At 41.8% G+C, this 20,186-nt stretch overlaps 1 protein-coding gene across 13 annotated transcripts in view; it reads left to right on the forward strand.

Annotated features, from left to right (window-relative positions):
• GPHN (gephyrin) overlaps positions 1 to 20,186 on the forward strand; it is a 375,414-nt gene that overhangs the window by 54,052 nt on the left and 301,176 nt on the right. For all 13 annotated transcript variants that reach the window (XM_044436487.1, XM_044436489.1, XM_044436472.1 and 10 more), the window contains exon 2: positions 1,913 to 1,991. In XM_044436487.1, coding sequence (XP_044292422.1) covers positions 1,913 to 1,991 — 79 coding nt within the window. The remainder of the gene's footprint in view (positions 1 to 1,912; positions 1,992 to 20,186) is intronic.

Here is a 20,186-nt window from a genome sequence, read left to right on the forward strand (position 1 = left end):
TCATGTTTAGCCTGTAGTCAACCAGTACCCCGAGGTCCCTTTCACAAGTGCTGCTTTCCTGCCACTTGTCACCTAACCTGTACTTATGACAGCTATTCTTATGCCCCAAGTGCAAGTCCTTGCACTTATCCACATTGAACGCCATCCTGTTGTCTCCTGCCCACTTCCATAGTCTGTCCAGATCCTTTTGGATCTGGAGTACCTGCTCCTCAGTTGTGACCACTGCTCCAGTTTTAGTGTCATCTGTGAATTTGATCAGCAGACTCTTCACTCCTTCTTGTCATTAATGAAAAGATTAAACAGGATCGGCCCCAGGACAGAGCCCTGGGGGACCCCGCTTGTCACTGGCCGCCATCCCAATGATTCCCCACTAATGGTTATCTTCTGCTTTTGGTCAGTCAACCATGTCCGTCAACCAAAACAAGTGGTGTTACTCATTCAGACCTTCTTGAACTGACTGTTAGTACTGTGGCAGCTGCATTATGCACAAGCTGTCATTTCTGAACAGTCCTCAAAGGAAGTCCCATGTAGAGTGCATTGCAATGCTATACCAAAGCATAGATTTTTTTTAAACGAGGCTATCTCAGATAGGCATATAGCTGGGCCACCAGCTGGAGCTGACAGAAGGGTCGTGAACAGAAATTGCATAAAAATTTTGCCCCAGGTCATGAACTCTGCATCGGGTGACGATCGTGATCGCGATCATGCTGGTGGGGGGGGGGGAGGTGCCACGTTTGTGCTGGGGGGGGAGATGGCCGTGATTGTGGCCATGTTCCCTGCCCAAGTGCGCCCACCTCCCCCCCAGCATGCCCACAATTGCACTTGTCTCCCCCCCACACACACACAATTGCTGAAGGGGGGAGATGGCTGCGATCTTTGTTGTTCTTTGTCACTTTGCTTCACATTTTTGTGAATAAAAAAATAGTTGCAGAACGGATTAACCTTATTTACATGAACCTTTATGGGGATATTTGACTTGGTTCACAACCAATTTGGGTCATGGCCAGAGTCCTGCTTGAGTGGAGACTAGAACTCAGATCTCCTGGGCCTGCACTCCAAGCCACCATGCCAAATGTATTGGGGCATTATATTTATGGAGGAAAGGACTATCAATGGCTACTAGTAGTGATGACTGTATGCTGCCTCTAGTATTATGGTCAGTATGCCTTTGTACAGAAGTTGCTGGGGTACATGAGTTGGAAGGTGCAAGTGCACTCAACTCCTGCTTGTAAGTTTCATGTGGGCAGCTGAAACGTCACTGTATGAACAGAATGCTAACAGAATGCTATATGGACCATAGTTTAATCTAGCATGGCACTAACATTGTGTTCTTACTGAATATCTTTTTTATTGTTAGCTTCCCTGAGCAATGTTCTGTTGAAAAGTGTGTGTTGAAGGGGAAGCAAATTAATATTCATAACTATTCAGTTAAGGAAAGGGAAACAGTCGGGTGGGTGCATTCTTTCTGGATTCTTCCTCCCACTGTCATCTCATACATAGGGGCACAGGGACTAAAGAAACACCAAGGGTTTTGGCACTGGGGACTGCAGGGGGGATAAGGAAATATTGCCTTCTGCCATGTTCTTCCATTAGTGTTGTGTTTAGTTTAGCCCTTAGTGTCTTCTTTCCTGTTTGATTTATTAGGTCATGTGATGGAGTATTCAGAACTCAATTTTTATTCTTGGGTGAGGCATTTATTCATCTTTAATATTTAGTAACTTGATTTGACACTGTGTTTTTTAAGTCAACCTAGCTGCAAGTTCATTTATGTCCTTTCATTGCAGTATCTGAGGTTTGGGGGTTTTTAATTAAAAATTACTAGAAAACTAACAACCGTTCACAGATACAGTACATGCTTCCCATGTCTTCATCTCTCTCTTTCTTTCTTTCTCTCTCTCTCTCTCTCTCTCAGTGAGTGACAGTTGCTTCAGGAATCTTGCAGAGGATCGTAGTGGAATAAACCTTAAAGACCTTGTCCAAGATCCTTCTTTGTAAGTATTTCTTTCTGGATGTGAGTAATGAATTTCTAAATGGTTACAGACTGATAAGGTGGTAATCTATGCACTCTAATTCATGTCTGTCTAGGTAAGATAGATAGAGAAGATTATGTTCAAAACTAAATTCTACTAGGTCCATATATGAACAATCCCATTTTCAGTTTATAATCCGTAAGAAAATAGGTAACATTGAAAGCCAATTTTTCATATGTTAGTCTTCTTAAAGTGAATTATAAGGGGAACAAGAAAACATGCCACATGTGTTTCTCTCCTGTACCCCCATTGTATTTCGGCAGTTTTAAAGTAATGGTTTTCTTCCTGTAATTCTTTTGAACCAGCAAACGTTGGTTGACTTAATGAGATTTAAGCATAGTATATTGCTTCACAACTGTCAGTTACTATTTTACAGACTTTACAGAACATTAGAGGTCATAACCAGCACTTTGGAGTGTGCTCAAAACAAACTGGAAGCCAGTGTACCTTCTTGTTAGGAATATATAACTTTCTGGATCTCTGGAATGTGCTTGAATGGCACATTTTAAACCAACTGTAATTCCTAGAATATCTTCAAAATCCAGTCCTGCTTAGAATATGCTTCAGTAGTCCAAACACATACATCACCTTAGCCAGAAGTTAGTGTTTTAGGAATAGCAGCTACCACAGCAGCCTAAGCTGGGCAAAATACCTTCGGCAAAAGCAGTCATCTATATATCTGGACTCTAAACTGGATCTAGGAACATCCCAGCACTGTATGCCTGGCTTCACTGTTATTTTTGTGCATGTGTGTCTCCTCCCATTCTTCTGTGGTATTTTAGGAAGTGCTGGGAGGAGGAGGAGGGGGGGAGGAGGAAAGGCTGGTAGCATGGGGCTTGAATTGGCACAGGAATCAACATTCATTGACCCCCTAATCTAACACTTTTACCAAGGCTGCAAGCCTAATGCTTTGAATGTCTTGCTCCTGTGTCCTTGAAAAGCATATTTCACCATTCTTCCAGGGTGTTATTTGCTTTGTTTTCGTTTTGCACTTCTTTTTCTGTTAATTGACTAAGAAAGATCTTTCAGCTGTGCTTCTGTGACTTCAGAATTTGTAGAAAAGAGTGTAAAAATAGCACAGAACATTTTTCTGCACTCTGTGTGTCTCTTAATTTTTTCCTCTGAACAGATGGAGAGAGAGGAGGAGAAAAGAGAGTTAGGAAAAAATAATTTGAATTTCTAATAGGAGGCAAGCCAGGTCAAAGAGTGTATTGACATGGAGAAAATGCAAAAGAGTGCACACCATCTGTACATGGTCATGGAAGAACAGAGACTGAACCTATAAAAGTTCCAAGCCTGAAATTTCCAAATTGAAATCTTCCCCAGAAACCTTGTAATATACCCAGTGCCTTACTAGTTGCAACCTCAGTATTTAAAGCGTTTCTCCACCAGGCTCCTCTTACATTCATAAGCCAAGAGAAAAAGTTGCATGTACGCAAACATGCTTACATGTGCACAATGAGAGCAATGATGATGAAGTACAAATTGAAATGAAAAAAATATGGTCAGAGAGGTGCTAGTATAATAAAGTCTATCATGATGTGAATGGACCTTGGGCTCTTTGGAACTGCCAAAAGTATCTTGTCAACTGATTTTAAGTTTCCAGACATATTGATAAGGGAAAAGACACTCTATTTTCCTGGTGACAAATTTTTACACCAATATTTGAACTTGGTCTAGTTGTAAGTAGGCAACCAGTATAATTTTCTAATGCTAAAAAGGGGCTTCCCCTGACATCAGCTGAGTTGTTGCATTCATCACTAGCTCCAGATTCAAAACCAACCTCAAGGACAGTCTCACATGGAGCACATTGGAAGAATCCAGCTTTGAGGCTGATAACACCTGTACCTCTATGCTCAGGCTATCTTTTACATGGGCAGACTCTGCCTGGTGCACCATCCAAAAGTGGTTGAAGGTACTCTCAGCTGTCACAGTTACTTGTGCCTCCAGCAACAAAACTAGATCACAGAGTATTCCTGGAAGAGCTGTGGTTGGTCATTATTGATCCTGACACTTTCCCATCATTAGAATGCAACAACTGTGAAATTGATCCCACAAAATTGGGCAGATGGTTGTGTCAGATGTCTTAATTGGAACTGCTCTAATAACAGTTTAAAGCTCATAGTGTAGATAAACAATTTTGTCTTCAACGTTTGTTGCAAAGTAGTCACAACAGGACCTCCAGGAGAATAGTTCGTTGGAGAGAGTGTTAATCTCCAAATCACCTGGAAGATCCATGCTAGACAATTACTGCAGGATGTAATGATGATAGCAAAATAAGGCTTCATTCCTGTTTATACTAGAGGATTCCTTTCAGAGGAGGAACAGAATGGAATGCCTAGAAAATGGTAATGATTGTGCACAATTCTTCACTGTGTATTTTGGAGCAGACATCAAGAGTAGCTGTACATATTTCTGGTGATGAAAGCAATAGCTGTAGCTGTGTACCATGTGGAGTAAGGGTGGAGTGGGAGAGGAGGAAAATAAAAGTGAACTTTTTACAGGTCTATTTGTGCAGGGAGGTGAGCTCAACTACTTCAGCCTGTGCAAAGTTGGGTTTTTGTGCACATGAACAAGAAGCATCCTGAGATAAGTAAGGATGGGGAAGAAACAAGCTCTGAGGTCTTTGCAGCACTTTGACAGTGCCCTGAGCACCACCTCTCTTAGAAAGTAGGGCTTGAGCGGGGGCGGGGGGGTGGTCAGTAAAAGAGATGCAGGCAAGTAGTTCACCTTACTTGTGAACTGCATAGTTGACAAACAGTGTGCCTCACTCAGTCAGCATGTACATAATTGGGGCTTACTCCAGTTTGAAGGTCACAGTTATAGAAAGTAAAAGATAGAACTGGAGAAATTTTAAGGTATGTGGAAGATACTCCATAAACAATTGAATGTTTATTTTTGGTAGTTTTCAAATTCTGCTGCAAATGAGATTTTTAGTCCTTCAGACAAGCCTGAAATTAAAATCTAGGATTACTGAAACTTGTTTTGTAATTAAATGAACACAGTAATGTATCCATGTCTCAGAAAAGTTGATTAGTATATAACTTTTTGGGTTTTTCATTAATACACTTTTCTGCAATGAATATAATGAAGTCAAAGCATTGATTTAATCTGGCAGATTAATATTAAGACAATCACTTTTGATTAGCAGTCAACAATTATCTATCAAATTATTATAAATATGCAGAAATATACAATGTAGGTGTTTCATGTGCTTATGAACTTTGCTTGAAGTTGAGAAAATGTTCATTTTTAAAAATCTACATATAAATTATACACCTCTTCTTAGATTAAGTAGAGAGAGTGGATATGAGAAATGGAGTTGATAAAGATTTGAGTGTTAAATGAATTTACTGTTTTTGAGCAAATCAGTATTAAAACATTAAAGCAGTGCAACCAGGTTTTTAATGTATGTTTGGCATTTTAAATTAGCCTTTGTGATCTATGGTATTGTAAATATAAATTGTGTATCAGTTAGAGTAGCCACCCTAGTATATAACTTATCATGGAATGGAACCCCCATTTTGCTACTGGTTCCATCTTTTCCCTTTGAGATTCTTTGATGGACCCTAGATGGTGAATCTTGAGACTCTTGACAAAACAAACAAATCCTGGAATCTAGATGTTTGTCTAGCCCTGTTCTAGTCATGTTGTTTTAGCATGTGCAGATATAGATAATATACAGAACAGTAAGACCTCTGATTTGTCCTTTGTATCCATACCCGTTCTGACTTATGAAAACTGTTAAGGCTTAACACTGAGACCTCAAAAGTTTCAAAGGTATCTGTGAGGGAAGATGCAATACTACTGCTTTTAAATTGATAAACTTTAGATTCTTATTGAAATAGCTGAATTAGGATCCTTTAGTGTTGGATAATCATTGTCAAGCATCACTTGCGTTGTGCTTGAATAAGTTACTGGGAAAAGTTAGTGGCTTTTCAATTCCAAGTGGTATTGGATAGTATAGAGCATTTGGATCCATTTCACTCTGGTTCTGATTTGGTCATCTTAGTGGATGACCTAGACTGGGAAACAGATGGGAAGAACAAAATTGTGAGAAGACTGCAAGAGGATATGGTAGCACTCTGCAAGTACCTCAGAGACTGTCAAAAAGAGGAAGGAAAAGACCTCTTCTCACTTTTCCCCTTGCATAGGACACGGAACAACAAACTTAAATTGTAGTACACCAGATTCAGGCGAGACACAAGGAGAAACTTCGTAACTGTCAGAACAATATGACAGTGGAACGTGTTGCCAAGAAAGGTCATGGGCTCTCCCACACTAGAGACATTCAAGGCAAAACTGGATAGTTGTCTGAGTAAAATGGTGTCACTTGGTGTCCAGCTCTAGTAGGGGGTTGATCCCAGTGGCCTTCTTGGCCCCTTCCAACCCCACTATTCTATGAATTTAAAATCATCAGCCATCTCATCTTTTTGGGTTGCATGGCTGGGGTAGGACTAATGATATCACATAGCTTTTGTGATTTGCCTTAGGCTTCCATCTTTTCTCCTGTGCTTTTTAACCCATACATGAAGCTTCTGAAGGAAGTCATTCAGACCTCTGGGCTAAGGCATCATTAATATGCTGATATGCCTTATCCCAGCCACTGACTTTGGAACATTTCAGGAGGAATATCAATTATCCCATAGCACTGCATGGCACTAGCTACAGCTCAAGCATAACAGAACAGTAACATTTGGCCCTGACATGCTAAGTACAGCAATTCCCTCTCCAACAGACTACATTACATACAACCAACACATTTCTATACAGTACCATCCAAGAATCCTTAGCCTCAAATGTTAACCTGGCAAGCAACAAATCAAACACAGAACTAACTATAATATAAAAACACCCACACAGGAAAGCAGCCCTGTAATCATTCACATCATTTACTTTGGATAATAGGTTGAAATGAACCTATTTAAAATGTTTAAAACTCATGTGCAGAACATAGGGCACCAGTGGGCTTCCAACACTTAAGCATGCCCCCAGAGGATAGATGCTGGAGATGTGGGCAATGACAAGCTGACCTCACATTTATATTGCTAGATCTGACTTCATGTACTTGACCTACAAGATTATTAGGAAAGCTCATTTTGCTGTCACTGATTAAAGCTTTCCCTACTGTGATATTACTATTATTATTATTATCATATTACATTTATATCCTGTCTTTCTTCCCCTTGCAAGGAACCCACACTGGTTTACAAGGTTCTTCTCTCCATTTTATTCTCACAAGAACAACCGTGTAAGGTAGGTTGGGCTGAGAGTCTGTGACTGCCTAAAATCACCCAGTGAGTTTCATAGTTGAGTGGAGCATAGTTTCCAGATCAGCTGACTCCATCCAACTCTTTAATCACTATACCATCATGCCCTTTAGACATGGTTTTCTTAAAGTGACCATATCTTACCTTACTGCCAAGGAGCAAGCTAACACTTTCTGTATACAGAAGCTGTACTTCCAAGACTGTAGCAGGCCACCTAGTCATGGCAGCCAGGTTGAAAAAGAGCTGAAGCCACCCCACCACCCCATGCAGTTCTCTGCACAGACAGGCCTTATGCTATTGCCACATAGTTATGCACAGCGTAGGTCTCATTACTTGCTCCTTTGGAAGGAGAGCAGTTACGTGTCTGCTGCTGCACAGGCTGTGCACTGGAGGAAAGCAGTAAGGCACTTTGCCCCCTGCTGCACAGGTGGGTCAGCCTACCACTTGGAAGCCACCATCACTGCTGTTGCTAGTGGAGGTATCCCCCTTGCTTCCAGCAGGGCCCATCAAGCAGCACTTCTGTGATGGGGGTGGGGGGGCAAGTGCAGGCAGTGCTTCAGGAAGGTGGCTCTGGTCTGCAGGAGCATGGCCACAGGACCTGGATGACCCACCTAGTAGAAGTCTTTAGCTCCATAGGCCTTTGTGGGAGACCCCAGGCAGCGGAGCAGTCCCCATTTATGACCCCTCCTTCCAGGCATTCAAGCTGCTCACCCAGGCCCTTTGGAACAGCCAAATTAGGCCCTGCATCCCAGTCCCCATCCTAGGGCTCCAGCAGATGCAGTTGGAGGGCCGATCCCCATGTTGTTGTTCAGATCACTGTGTGGCCCTAGAGCCACAAAGGGGCCTTGCTGAAGCTGCTAGAGGTTGCCATCCCCTTGATAAAATTTGGATAGTCAAGGCTACTTTGAAAAGGAGTCTTTGGCAGGGAATGCAGACACCTAACCATGCCCAATTTTATCAGCCTGAGAACTCTTGCAAGTTTGGGACCAATCCTGCAACTAGCAGGGTGGTTCTCTGGGAGCAATCCTGCCACCAGTAGGATGGTTGTTTGGATGGTTGCCACCAGTAGGATGGTTGTCTTGACCAGCAGAGGGAGATCTGGAGCTGGCCAGGCCATGACACCACCACAAGACTCCGGCCACCCAGAGGCTTATCTGTAGTGTGAGATGATATTTGCTCATCATCTGAGGAATGGGTACCTTCTTTAAGGTCATTTCCCTCTTCTTCAGAATTATGTCTCCTTCCCTGAGAGCCTTTTCTCTGTGGCAGCAAAGGAGCTGTCTCTCAGGGACTGGAGCACAACTTTAAGTCCCTGAAGGACCGTGTTTTTCTTAGCTTCTTCAGGTCAGCAATCTTGGCTTCAAGGGATCAAGCTCGTTCATGGAGAGTCCAGAGTTGTTTACAGAGAGTACATATCCACAACTACTGTCCAGTTGGCAGATATGCATGCATGTGGCACTCAGTGCAATGTACAGGACAGCCAGCACACCCCTCCTGGCTTTCCACCTTCACAACTTTTTATTGCTATGATTGGGTTTGTTTGCCTGGAAAACTAGGATAAGGTAGTGGATTTATGTATATGTATTTTTTAATGCTATGAGAAGGGAGGGAAGAATTGACTATCCTGGACTCCCCACATGGCTGCATAACTTTCTTGTGCACTGATACTGTTGGGACTGAGATGCTTCATTATTAAGGCTTGGAGAGTTGGCTGTCTTACAAGCCTACCTCCTTATATGCATCAGAAAATGTACCTCATCAGCCTCTGCTATCTCTGGTGCTAACTATATGCATTGTTCATTTTGTTCTAGCTAGGAAAGGAAATTGAATATATCTGTGATGCAATAGGGACTGCAGGTGGCGCAGTGGCTTAAACTGCTGTGCTGCTGGGCTGGTTGATCGAAAGGTCGCCGGTTCGAATCTGCACAATGGGGTGAGTTCCTGTTGCTCTGTCCCAGCTCCTGCCAACCTTGCAGTTCGAAACATGCAAATGCAGGTAGAGAAAAAGGTACCACTTTGGTGGGAAGGTCACAGCGTTCCATGCACCTCGGTGTTTAGTCATGCTGGCCACATGACCATGGAGACTGTCTGCAGACAAAGGCTGGCTCCCTCGGCTAGGAAACAGAGATGAGCACCACCCCCTAGAGTCAGGCATGACTGGACTTAATGTCAACGGGAAACCTTTACCTTTACCTTATGATGCAATAATGTAAGGAGTCACTATGGTGTAGCAATTAAAATATTGGACCAGATCTCAGTTCCTCATTTGGCTATGAAGTTTGCAAGGTATATTTGGGTAGACAGGTGGTGGTTGATGGGGGCAGATTACCATGACTGGGGGCAAAATTGGGCTGATAAGAGCCACCAGAATATAGTGCATATGGTATTTTTAATCTTTTTTTGTTAACTAAGTTGGAAAAGGATACTTAAAAAGATAAAAGAGGGACTCGGTTTGAAAAACTGGAGGGTTTGATGGTAGTATAGTTGTAAATGGTTTACAGAGGGCAGAGGGATTTCTGCAGTAACTATTTTCATCAGCTTTGAAGTAGTATGGTGAGTTTGGAAACGTACACACATTTGGCAGCTAAAAATAAGGAGCATAACAGCTATGAAAGATACTTTGACATTTATCCAGGATAGTAATATGCATGGATAAGCATTTCAGGTCAGGTGATAAGAGCTTGGAGCAAAACCAGCTTGAAGCTTTGATTGCTGTTTCAAAAATTGTATTGCTTTCTGTTCTGGGAAGAACATATTGTAGAAAACTATAGAGCTTCCTGGCATTATGGTGATCCCCCCCTCCCAAGAGCTACTGTATGTGGGTCTCAGGGTGGCTCCTGCTGCTTGAGGGCTAGGCAGTGGGAATGCCAGAGACTTCTCCATTGGTCTTCTCATTTCACCTATCCTCTCTTGATAGGGCCAAGAAACGTTTCTTCAGTACCCTCCCCACCCAGTTCTGAAATGTCTCCCTCACTTTCCAAGGTGGCCTGGTTCTCATGTACGGTCTGAGAATCTTCACTGGATAACCTTGAAACTGCAAGGTTATCTGCCCAACTCTGCCCCTCCATACCCTTCTCAGAATTGGATGGATCTGTCTGAGCAGACTGTAATATGCAAGAGCTGGGCTGCCTCTCTACATCACTCTCGGTCTTAAACCCCACCCCCTTCACAACCTTTGTTTCTCCCCAGGTTGTGGTTATGAAACCACCTGCTCAGACAGGGAGCATGGAGAGTCTTCTGTGGCTCCTAAGAGCAGCCCGCCAGGCCATAACAGTTCTAGTCCATCAAATACTGTAAATGGCTACTGTGGAAATGATAGCCTGGAATGTCTTTCAGCTCAAATATCTCCCTCTCTCTGCCAGAATGAGGGGGGTGGGGTAGAAGAGGAGAAAGGGAGCAATGAGAATCTCTGGCAACCACAAAAGACAGGAAAGTATGGTGGAAAGCAGGATGCCTTTTCATGAAAGGGGGCAAGAACAGTTTATAAGTTATGATTGTTTTGTGCTACAATTTGGAAAGGTTCTATGAGATAGTTTCTCAAAGGGAGAGGGAAGAGTGGACGACCAGACCTTGTGACCCACTTGCAACTCCATGCCTGCTGGCAATGAGCATGTGCAACTGTTTTGTAATGTAACTAGGCCCTTTTCAACTTCCCTTGTAATAGAGCATATACAGAACACAACTCCTCCAAAACAAAACAAAAACCAGCAGTTGTAGACACCTAGTGTGATACAAGCATCAAGGGTGTCAGGGTCCAAGTAATGAATGGCAGGAGTCAAGGCAGATGCATGGGAACACAGGCAACAAGACCTGAGGCATGGCAGACTCTACCCACAGTCCAAATTGCAATAGTGATGTCAGAAGCAGGGTCATAGTCAAGGAATAGGCGAAGGTCAGGAAACAGTGGAGCAAGGCAAAGATGCTATCACAAGCAAGTCAAAGGCAACAGAATGAGGAACCCATACTGGGGGTGGGGGTAGGGATAACCAGATAGGATTCAGGAACAACAAGGAATGGCAGGTGATGGGCAGCCAGTGGCTGACAGTTGGCTACACAGTAGCAATTGGGAAACCTATGTTGCTGAGGCAGCTTGTGTAGTTTTTCTCTCAGGGCTCCCGGCTAATGCTCATTGAACACCTGATAGCTCTTGCAGGGTCTGGGACCAAACCTGTACCTACCAGGGTTTTTGTTCTAATGCTTGACCAACAGATAGAGCTCTGGAACTGCCTGGACAGGGAAGATTTGAGGTGGTAGCTGGATTTAGCAAAAAAAAAAAAAAAAAAAAAAAAGGATTCTAACAGGTAGAGGCATGTGGGGCATTATTATAAGCAGATTCAGCCAACACCAGTAATGACATCCAGTGACAAACAAAAGTCTACCTCCAAAATAGTGAGATGTCTTCACCAAAAATGCACTGTAAATTGAGTGCCACTGTCTGAAGTAAGGTCTTCAGACTAGCCATGCATACAGAAAATATGTTGCACACAGAATTCTCTTGTAGTCTTGGCAGTGGACAGTACTTCTCATGGAATAAAATGGGCTATCTTGGTAAATAAATCTACCACAACCAAAATAACTGTTTTGTTTGAAGCATGGCCTTAATGAAATTTAAAGTTTTTTAGGGTACTGAGGGAACAGTATGGGGCTATGGAAGTCTCACCAACTTTCCAATCAGCTGTTCAGTAAGCTGACATGCAGCACAGGATTGAACATAGGACTTGACTTTGTGATGCACCCAAAGCCACCAGAAATCACAGGTAACCATGTGCAATGTTGTGTAAAATACAGAATGCCCCATGGCAGGGGAGTCATAAAATTGATGCAGGACTTTTCCCCTCCGCTTTGTAGAAGGGATACACACACGCACACTATAGGTGATAAGGAAGGCTGAGAGGAAAGGGAGATGCATTTTCACCCACCCCTCAACTCTGCTAGATTTGCCTGCACAAATGTGTTGTTCTGCTTTACAAGGCATAAATCCTTCAGCCAGTGTGGTACTCGGAGCAGGCATTTTTCATCTTTGAGGATGAACAACGAGGATTGGTGCAGGTTGATGTTTATGGCTTGAGTGGAATTCTGGTTTATGAGAAAAGGTGTCTGCCAGAATATTTTGAGAGGACGAGAAATAAGAGACATAAAAATGAAAACATGAAAAGAACGAAGCCCAGAGAGTCTGTTATTGATTCAAGAGTTTGGTCATCTGAAAATGCTTTAAATTTCTATGAGCAGTACAAATATCATTGGGATGCTCAGGCCCTCTCTGTAGATGTCTCCAGGTCTCCAAAGCAGATTTTATGGCCAGGAGTCCCTTTTTCCCAAATGATAAACTTGTGCTCTAATGCAGCTAACTTGTGGGGTGGTGAGTGCAAAGCTGTAACTCATTGTCATCATCCTTTTTTACAGGAGAATGGTGCCTAGTGCTTGATCAGAGGTGTTTGTCTCCAGAACAAATGGTTTACTTGGTTCCATTGACAGTGCGAAGTTAACTATTTCTTTAAAGACTAGAAAGCATTCTGAAAGGAGGAGAGCCGGTGAAAAGCAGATTGCTTTTTTTAAACCTCTGTGTAAATCAGTCAGTGGAGTTGTAAGCTGGGTATTATTTAGTAGAAATTTATGATAAAAAATGACAAAGACTAGACATTTTTGCAACTCATGCTTAGTATGAGGTAAACAAGGAAACTTTTTGGACTCTTTCTGGGTCCATCTTGATGTCTTGAACTAAAACTTTATATCCTGGAAAGGTCAGCATATAAAAGGTCAGCCTCAATTTTTCTAATTTAACATGCAGGCAGTATTCGTGCAATACAGTAATCAATACATATAAATGCAGACCACATTTAGAGTAAATCAATAAATAATCAAGGTAAACCATCAGCAACTTGTCCAAGAAAATCAGAAAATAAGTCATTCATGAAATACAGGAAGATGGAGGACCCCCTCTACCAATCCAAAAGTCATCCAAGATGGAGGACCCCCTTTACCAATCCAAGTCAGGGGTGACTTATCTGAAATGAAATGCTATTTTCCATTCATCTCCTTCCTGTATTTTAGGCAAATTGTAAGCAACTCATAGATCAAACTTGCTAAACAACTGAGCCTTGTTTAAATGCACATACATTTTTGCAATGAGGGCAAAGGTGTTGGGGATTGTGATGCAGTTCGGGAAGCTGCCTTCCCCTGACTTTCTTTTTTTCAACATATAGACAAGGGTCTCCAAATAGAGAGGAGGATGGGTGGATAAATCTTCAGTTTAAACTGATATCCAAGAATTCTCAAAGCAGAGTTAATTCTTAGGTAAACAAAATTAATGTCTATGAAGTTTCTGGTGGCCCCTGATCCTATTAGAATGGTGTGCTTTCAACACTTTGTGTGCGCAGAATAGAATTTCTAATTCTTCAAAGTGCCTTGGTGTCTCTCATTTTTCCAAGTTTGTAGCACCCAACAAGCCATGGGAGTTGGATTTTTTGGCAGCTTTGAGAATGATTGAGAAAGCGAGCAAGCTCTTGCAAAAGTCCCCTTTCGTTGTGCATGCACACACATGGAAAGTGTGCCAGGATGCACGTGACCAGTTTATAGGTTTGATAGGAATGGGAGTTTGGACAGCAAAGATGAAGGAGTTCTGGAAGGTCTGTGGACTACAGTATCAGATCAAGGCTAAGAAATGTCTGAGGAAGGAGGAGAGTTACTGCATGTGGGTGGAGGTGACAATCAGCCATCCTGTGGGAATGGGGGGATAACACAGCAAGGAGTGGAGTTGGCAGATAAGACTGATGAGACAGGGGGCAGACTTGGCCGGAGTGTGCACCAAGAGTTGAACAGTCTGTCAGATACAGAGGACCCTCTCCCTGAAGAGGTGATGCCAGTTACTAGAAGATAACACAGGCAGGAGATTCACTTGAAGGAGCAATGAGAGGAGTGCCAGCAGGCAAGGTATCACAGTTCCCCACCTGCATAACCATGATGGCATCACCCAGCTGATTCACTTAATCCTGTATCATCCTCATCCTCATCTTTGTCTCCATCATCTCTATAATGCCCCATAGTCAAAGCTCTTTGGGCAGTTTACAACAATGCATAAAACAAAACAATAAAATACAATACAAATATCATAAAACAAAACAGCATTAAAATGAGTTTTAAAATAGATTTAAAACACACAGTAAAAGTCTGGTTCCCTGTAATGAGTGCCTCAGCCCTGTCTTCCACAATGACCCTTGGAAAAGAGAAGAAGAAGACCCTCCCTCCCTGCAATTAAGTTTAGATTCAAGCTATTGTGCACAGGTTTCGCCTTTCCTCTTTCCCTCTCTGGCAGACTCAGATGAGACTTTAAAAGCATAGTCCTTTTATTAAAGTGTAACAAGTAACAATTACCCATATGTTAACTTCATTTTTCCTTATCATTAAAAATTGGACTCCCCTCAAAAAAACCCTCCTTACTAACTCCCATGTTCCCCAAGATAGAAAATATGTACCTAGTACTAGAAGAGGGTTCTATTGTTTTATGTACTCATCCATTAGCTACCTAGTTCTATTATCATGGAGGCACCGATCATCATGGAGGGAAGACAAAAGGAAAAACCTGATACTGCATTGGTTGGCTGTGAATGTAGAAAGTTAGATACCATGGAATGCGAGATCCTTTCAGTTGCTGCCCTGACTTTGCATGCTTTGAATTATGAAGCCAACATGGCCTCCTAACATTTCCTGTGAGGGAAGGTCACCTCCTTTGATCATCTGCCAACTGATGAACAATATGACCATGGTTTTCCAGTCTGAGGAATACTGCTTGACTATCCAGCAGATCAGTATGGCATATCATAGAGCATACAGTGGATTGAACACTTTTAGCAGGTGTTATGGCCTTGTTGTATTTGGCTTCCATCACAAGAGTTGATGTAAAAAGTATGTGCTAGGACTGAGGACCTGCCTTTTGAAGGAGAGGGATTCTTGTATTCTACCACTAGTGATATCCTGAATCATATCCAGAAAATGAAAACTACAACCTCTAAAATGGGTATTGAAGACACAGTCCTCTCCATCCTTTCTGTTTGAGATCCACTTCTGCTAGCCTATTTACCAGTTTCTTTGAACCTGGTTTTCCTGAGAAAAAGCAATGTGGACTTCTGAGTTCATGAGAAGTGGCCTGACTTGGAAAGACCACTTCACATTAATGCCTTACAGCGCTTAAAGGTTGCAAAATTGTTTTTAACTTTTTGAGGACATTCTGTGTGGTTCAAGTTGCCACAGAGCACCGTCTTCTCTTAGAACTAGCAGGGAGGCATGTAATTGGAGACTGTGCTTTGTCTCAGCTCTGCAATTATGGAATTAGACCATACCATGTGATGCGTTTCCATTTGCAGTTCTCCTAACAGGTGACCAGAATGGTGTTGCTCTTTCTCTCAGTGTCATCTGAGTAATTATCTGAAAATAAAACATTCCACGTGTCAGTGTGTTGCCTCAGAGATCACATGCTATCCTCAATTTTGCAGCAGAGCAGGAATGTTCCCTCTATAGCTGAGGAATGTCTTACTTTTTTTACATATACAATGGGCTACTCCTTAAGAGCCCCACAGTTTCCACTGAGTTGTGGCTAAGATTAAAGCCAACAACTTGGAGTGCATCTTGATTACTCCTTGATAGCTGCATCAGTGTGGTTTACTATGCTGTTGCTGATGTCCAAGCAGAAGGTTCTTCACCTTCTTTGCATGAAGACTCCTCACTCAAGTCCAGCATCAATACATATCAACTCTTGGATTAGCAGTGTGTAGAGTTTATCTGGTGCAACCTTCTCTAAAGAGATTCACCAAGATTTAGCCATAGACAGAATGTACATTCTTCCTTACCTCTGTGGGGCTCTATCTGTTATGTTGTATCATCACGTTTCAACATCCTCCTTGTTCTAAAACACCAGGGGCCAGCCATATCTCAAGGTCTATTTGTCTGTCCACTGTCAGTATGAGTCATTATTGTTTATCGCTGGCACTTGTATGCCACCCCATAGCCAGAAGGCTCTCTGGGTCCACTCTTCCCCTCCATCCCCTAGACCCCCCCACAGGAGGAAGAACAGGTCAATCATTAGATGTGGGGGCAAGAAATAATAAATTGCACCCCCAGTGGCCAATCCGTGAACTGTAGCATTTTTTAGATATTTCACTGGGAGTGTCATGCAAATCAGTCTCTCCATATAGAAAATTGCCTCTGCTAGAGGCATCATTTTTCTTGGATGAGCCCTGGCTATACAGCAGTAGTTCAGTACACACAAACTGATTCAGCAACCAGTTCCTGCATGAAAACCATGAAGAAGTATGCAATGTCATCTCCCATGATCTGGATCTCAGTTTATGTTTTGGTATTTATCCTTTTTCTTGTTTAAAACACAGGCTACTGGCATTATTTGCCTTCTGACCAGGTAGGTAATATTTTTGATAACAGTGAGATCAGTCAGGACAATACATGAGCTTTGCTCTCTGAGACATAACTAGCTGTATATGATAAGATGAGATACTGAATTCCTTCCCCGAAGTTGTTTTCCAGTGTCATCTAAATCAGAATATTGTACTGCCAATGTTCATGCAAAATCCATTGGGAAGTTAGGGTTGGGAATTGGTAAGTTATACATTGGGAAGTCATACATTAGATCAAAAGCAGGAAACTTCGGGAGTTTTGAACAAATGTTTGGTCCAATGACATCTGCCTACATAGATTGTATCTCACAGAACACCTCTCAGACTGCCAGCCCCCGCAATGCTCATTAAAGGGCAATAAATAAATTGGTGGCAGTGCTCTGTAGCACTCAAGAGTCCTACACTAGCTAACTTCAGTTTGTTGCAGTTTGCTGAGATTAGCCCTTTTGGCATTACTTAGTGGCTGTGGAGACATGTTTTGGTGTTAAAAAAGCAAACACAACAAAAACACAAGCATTTTTTAATTGCCAGAGAGTGGTAGGTGCAGCATGGAGGTGAGCATGCAACCCATGGTCCCTGTGTTTCTCTGCCAATCATTAGATGATAATCATGTTTTGGAGTTTTGTCAGAACAATGGCTTTTCACAATTCTACCAGAATTTGTTACAGCTGGTTTTGTCGCAGAGGTTCATGAACTTGGTGTCAGCCTCTGTATACTTTGTTTACCAGCTTGTCCTTCTCCCTCCTCCCATCTCAGTATACAGCCGTTCTATCTAAGCATTGCATTCCTTCTGCTGTTCTTTCTCAGGGATTTCTTATCCCTGATGTTTGCCTGGTTGCAGTATGAGTCCAGCCCTCCCCCAGGACCTGGCACTGCTGCAAGGGGCTTCAAAATGAGAATTGCTTCCCTATCTCCTCAAGTAAAAGCTTCTGCTGGACAGAAGGAATTCTTCTGTTTGCAGAAAAGAACTTGTTGGAGAATGAATTAAACACAATACTGTGGTTGTGAGAACCAGTAGGGAGTAGTGGTTAAGAGTATGAGATTGGGACTTAGGCAATCTGGGTTCTGGGTTCTGCTTGGCCATGAAGCTAACTGGGTCACTTCAGGCCAGTCACAGATGCTTAGGCCAACCAACCTCACAGGGTGGTTGTTGTGGGGTAAGACTGAGAGCAGGCGGAGAATGCTGTAAACTGCCCAGAGAGCCTTTGGGCTATGGGGCAGTATAGAAATGAAATAATAAAACACAGGCACTTTGCTAGGTACAGTGTACATTTTACATAGAGATTTCCCAAAGTTTCATGTATTGTTAAAATAGTGGAGTACAACTGTTGATCTAATCTGCTTGACTGGAATAATGGCATGGGTTGCGGAATAGAGTATCTACTGTGAAATGTTATAGCCTACATCACTTTTGGACTACAGAACCCTTTTATAGAAAAATCATTTTTGAAGAATAATTGATATTCTCAAGAGAGGGAAAGCAATCTTAAAGAAAAACATTCTTTGTCAAGTAGAGTGGAGTTTGTTGAGAGACGGAGAGGGGGATAAATATATTTCATTATTTGTGGTACTGCTACATATTCCCTGTGCCTTTCCCAAAGGAACACTTAGTTTGAAAATGTCTGTGTCTGTCTTCAGGTTGAAGCAAGAACAAATGTATTACCTACTCCCTGTTGTAATAAATAACTGTACTTTTGGGTGCCATCAGTCCACCAGCTATATCTCAAAATGGTTTTTAGAAGCATTTTTATTTGTCTAAATAATTATATTTTAAATGTTTTGTGAGAATCTTTTTTCAAGTTCTGCATATTCCTTCTCTCATGAAGTTTCAAATCTTGATTATGTTGCTTAATGAGCTGGCCGGTCAAGCATCTGATGCCCCAATGGGAACTTTCAAAGTCACTGAGCACATTTTTCCATAAACCTAGCTGACATTCCTGTCTGTCTGATTTAATGTTTGACTTCCATAGTTAAATTACCAATCAGATGGAGCAGACTGAAATTGCTCCTCCATGCTGTAAACATGCAGGCAAATGGTTTTCCCCCTCTTTTGTATGGTACAACAATTTTATAATTCTGACTTAATTTGAAGCAGTTAAATTATGATAATGATGGTTTCATTTAGAAGCAATTAAAATTAGAAATATACAACTGTCCTTTGTAGCATTTCTTAGATATGCTCAGCTATCCTTAAAATATTTTCAGATAGTTTAGACTGAGCAGAACCCCTTTCTTCTAATGTGGCACTAGATACAATAAGGTACTTATTTTCCCTTCTAGAATGCCTTTTTTGGTTTTATTTCCATTGTGGTAGCTTTTAACAGATGCCATGCTACACTCTAAGGGTAGAATCACCATAGACATTTAAGACTGATAATTAAACAAATTTAAATCAGATACATACATGATAAAAATGGAAACAAAGATTTGGCTTCAGAAATAGAGAGCAGGGGGAATGGCTAAAAAGTAAGTTACAAGAATAATAAAAGCTTGGTTAGGGACCCATTCTGTGATTCCTAGGATATGGTTCTCCTGAGCTTCGAAGACCAGGGATTCCCAACCTGGGGTACCTGTCCCCATGGGGATACAAGATGGCATTTTAGGGGGTACAACAAAGTTGTGTTGCAATGTTTTTGCCCAAAACTTCTCCTAATAATAAAATTATTTATTATTATTTTGTTTGCATTTGGATTCAGGGTTGTGGGTTTTGGGGGGTTTTTTTGTTTGTTTTTTTGGCAAATCAAGATAAAATCTAGGAATCACCTGAATCCACAGGCAGACTTGTGGGGCAATCAGCAAAAAAGTTACATGTTTTGATAAAATTGTGAATGAGAGGGTTGGGAACAAAGAAGTCATTGAATTTTGTGTTCACAATTGGGATTGATTTTACTGTTTACAATTTTTCTGAGTTAAAAGCTTTTTTTTATTTCAGTTTGTTCACCTGCAGTGCTCTATGTGGTTCAATTTGTTGTTCAAAAATTAGAAATTTTACTTCTTCAACTTCAATGGTGATATTACTTTTGTAGTGGGTGCGAACATAAATCAAACATTTTCTAGGGGCACAGGACATAGAAAAGGTTCGGAACCAATGTTTTAGACAGTACTATGACCTCAGGAGGGAAAATCCTAATGAAGATTGTTTCCTTCCACCCTTTTCAGTTAATGGAAAGCGCCACAATGGCTACCTAATCTGAGAACTGAGTTACAGCCTTGGGTGAAGATACAGATCAGGGAGGGGAAGTACCAAGAATGTATAATATGCTCAGTTCTCTCAGCTTTCACCTCATGACTCTGTTGGATGTGCTCAAAAGAACATATAGTGAGAAAAAACAAACAAAAAAAGATGGACAGGCAAGGATCATGTCTGTCACTTCTATTTTTGGGGCATCTTCTGACAACAAAGCATTCCTTTGGAAAGCATATGATTTCTCTGTTATAATGTATATTGCAGGCAAGAAAAGCTACAGCTAAGACCAAGAGTT

The sequence above is a fragment of the Varanus komodoensis genome, unplaced genomic scaffold (genome assembly GCF_004798865.1).
Source record: "Varanus komodoensis strain SLA01 unplaced genomic scaffold, ASM479886v1 scaffold3, whole genome shotgun sequence".
Taxonomy (NCBI): Eukaryota; Metazoa; Chordata; class Lepidosauria; order Squamata; family Varanidae; genus Varanus; species Varanus komodoensis.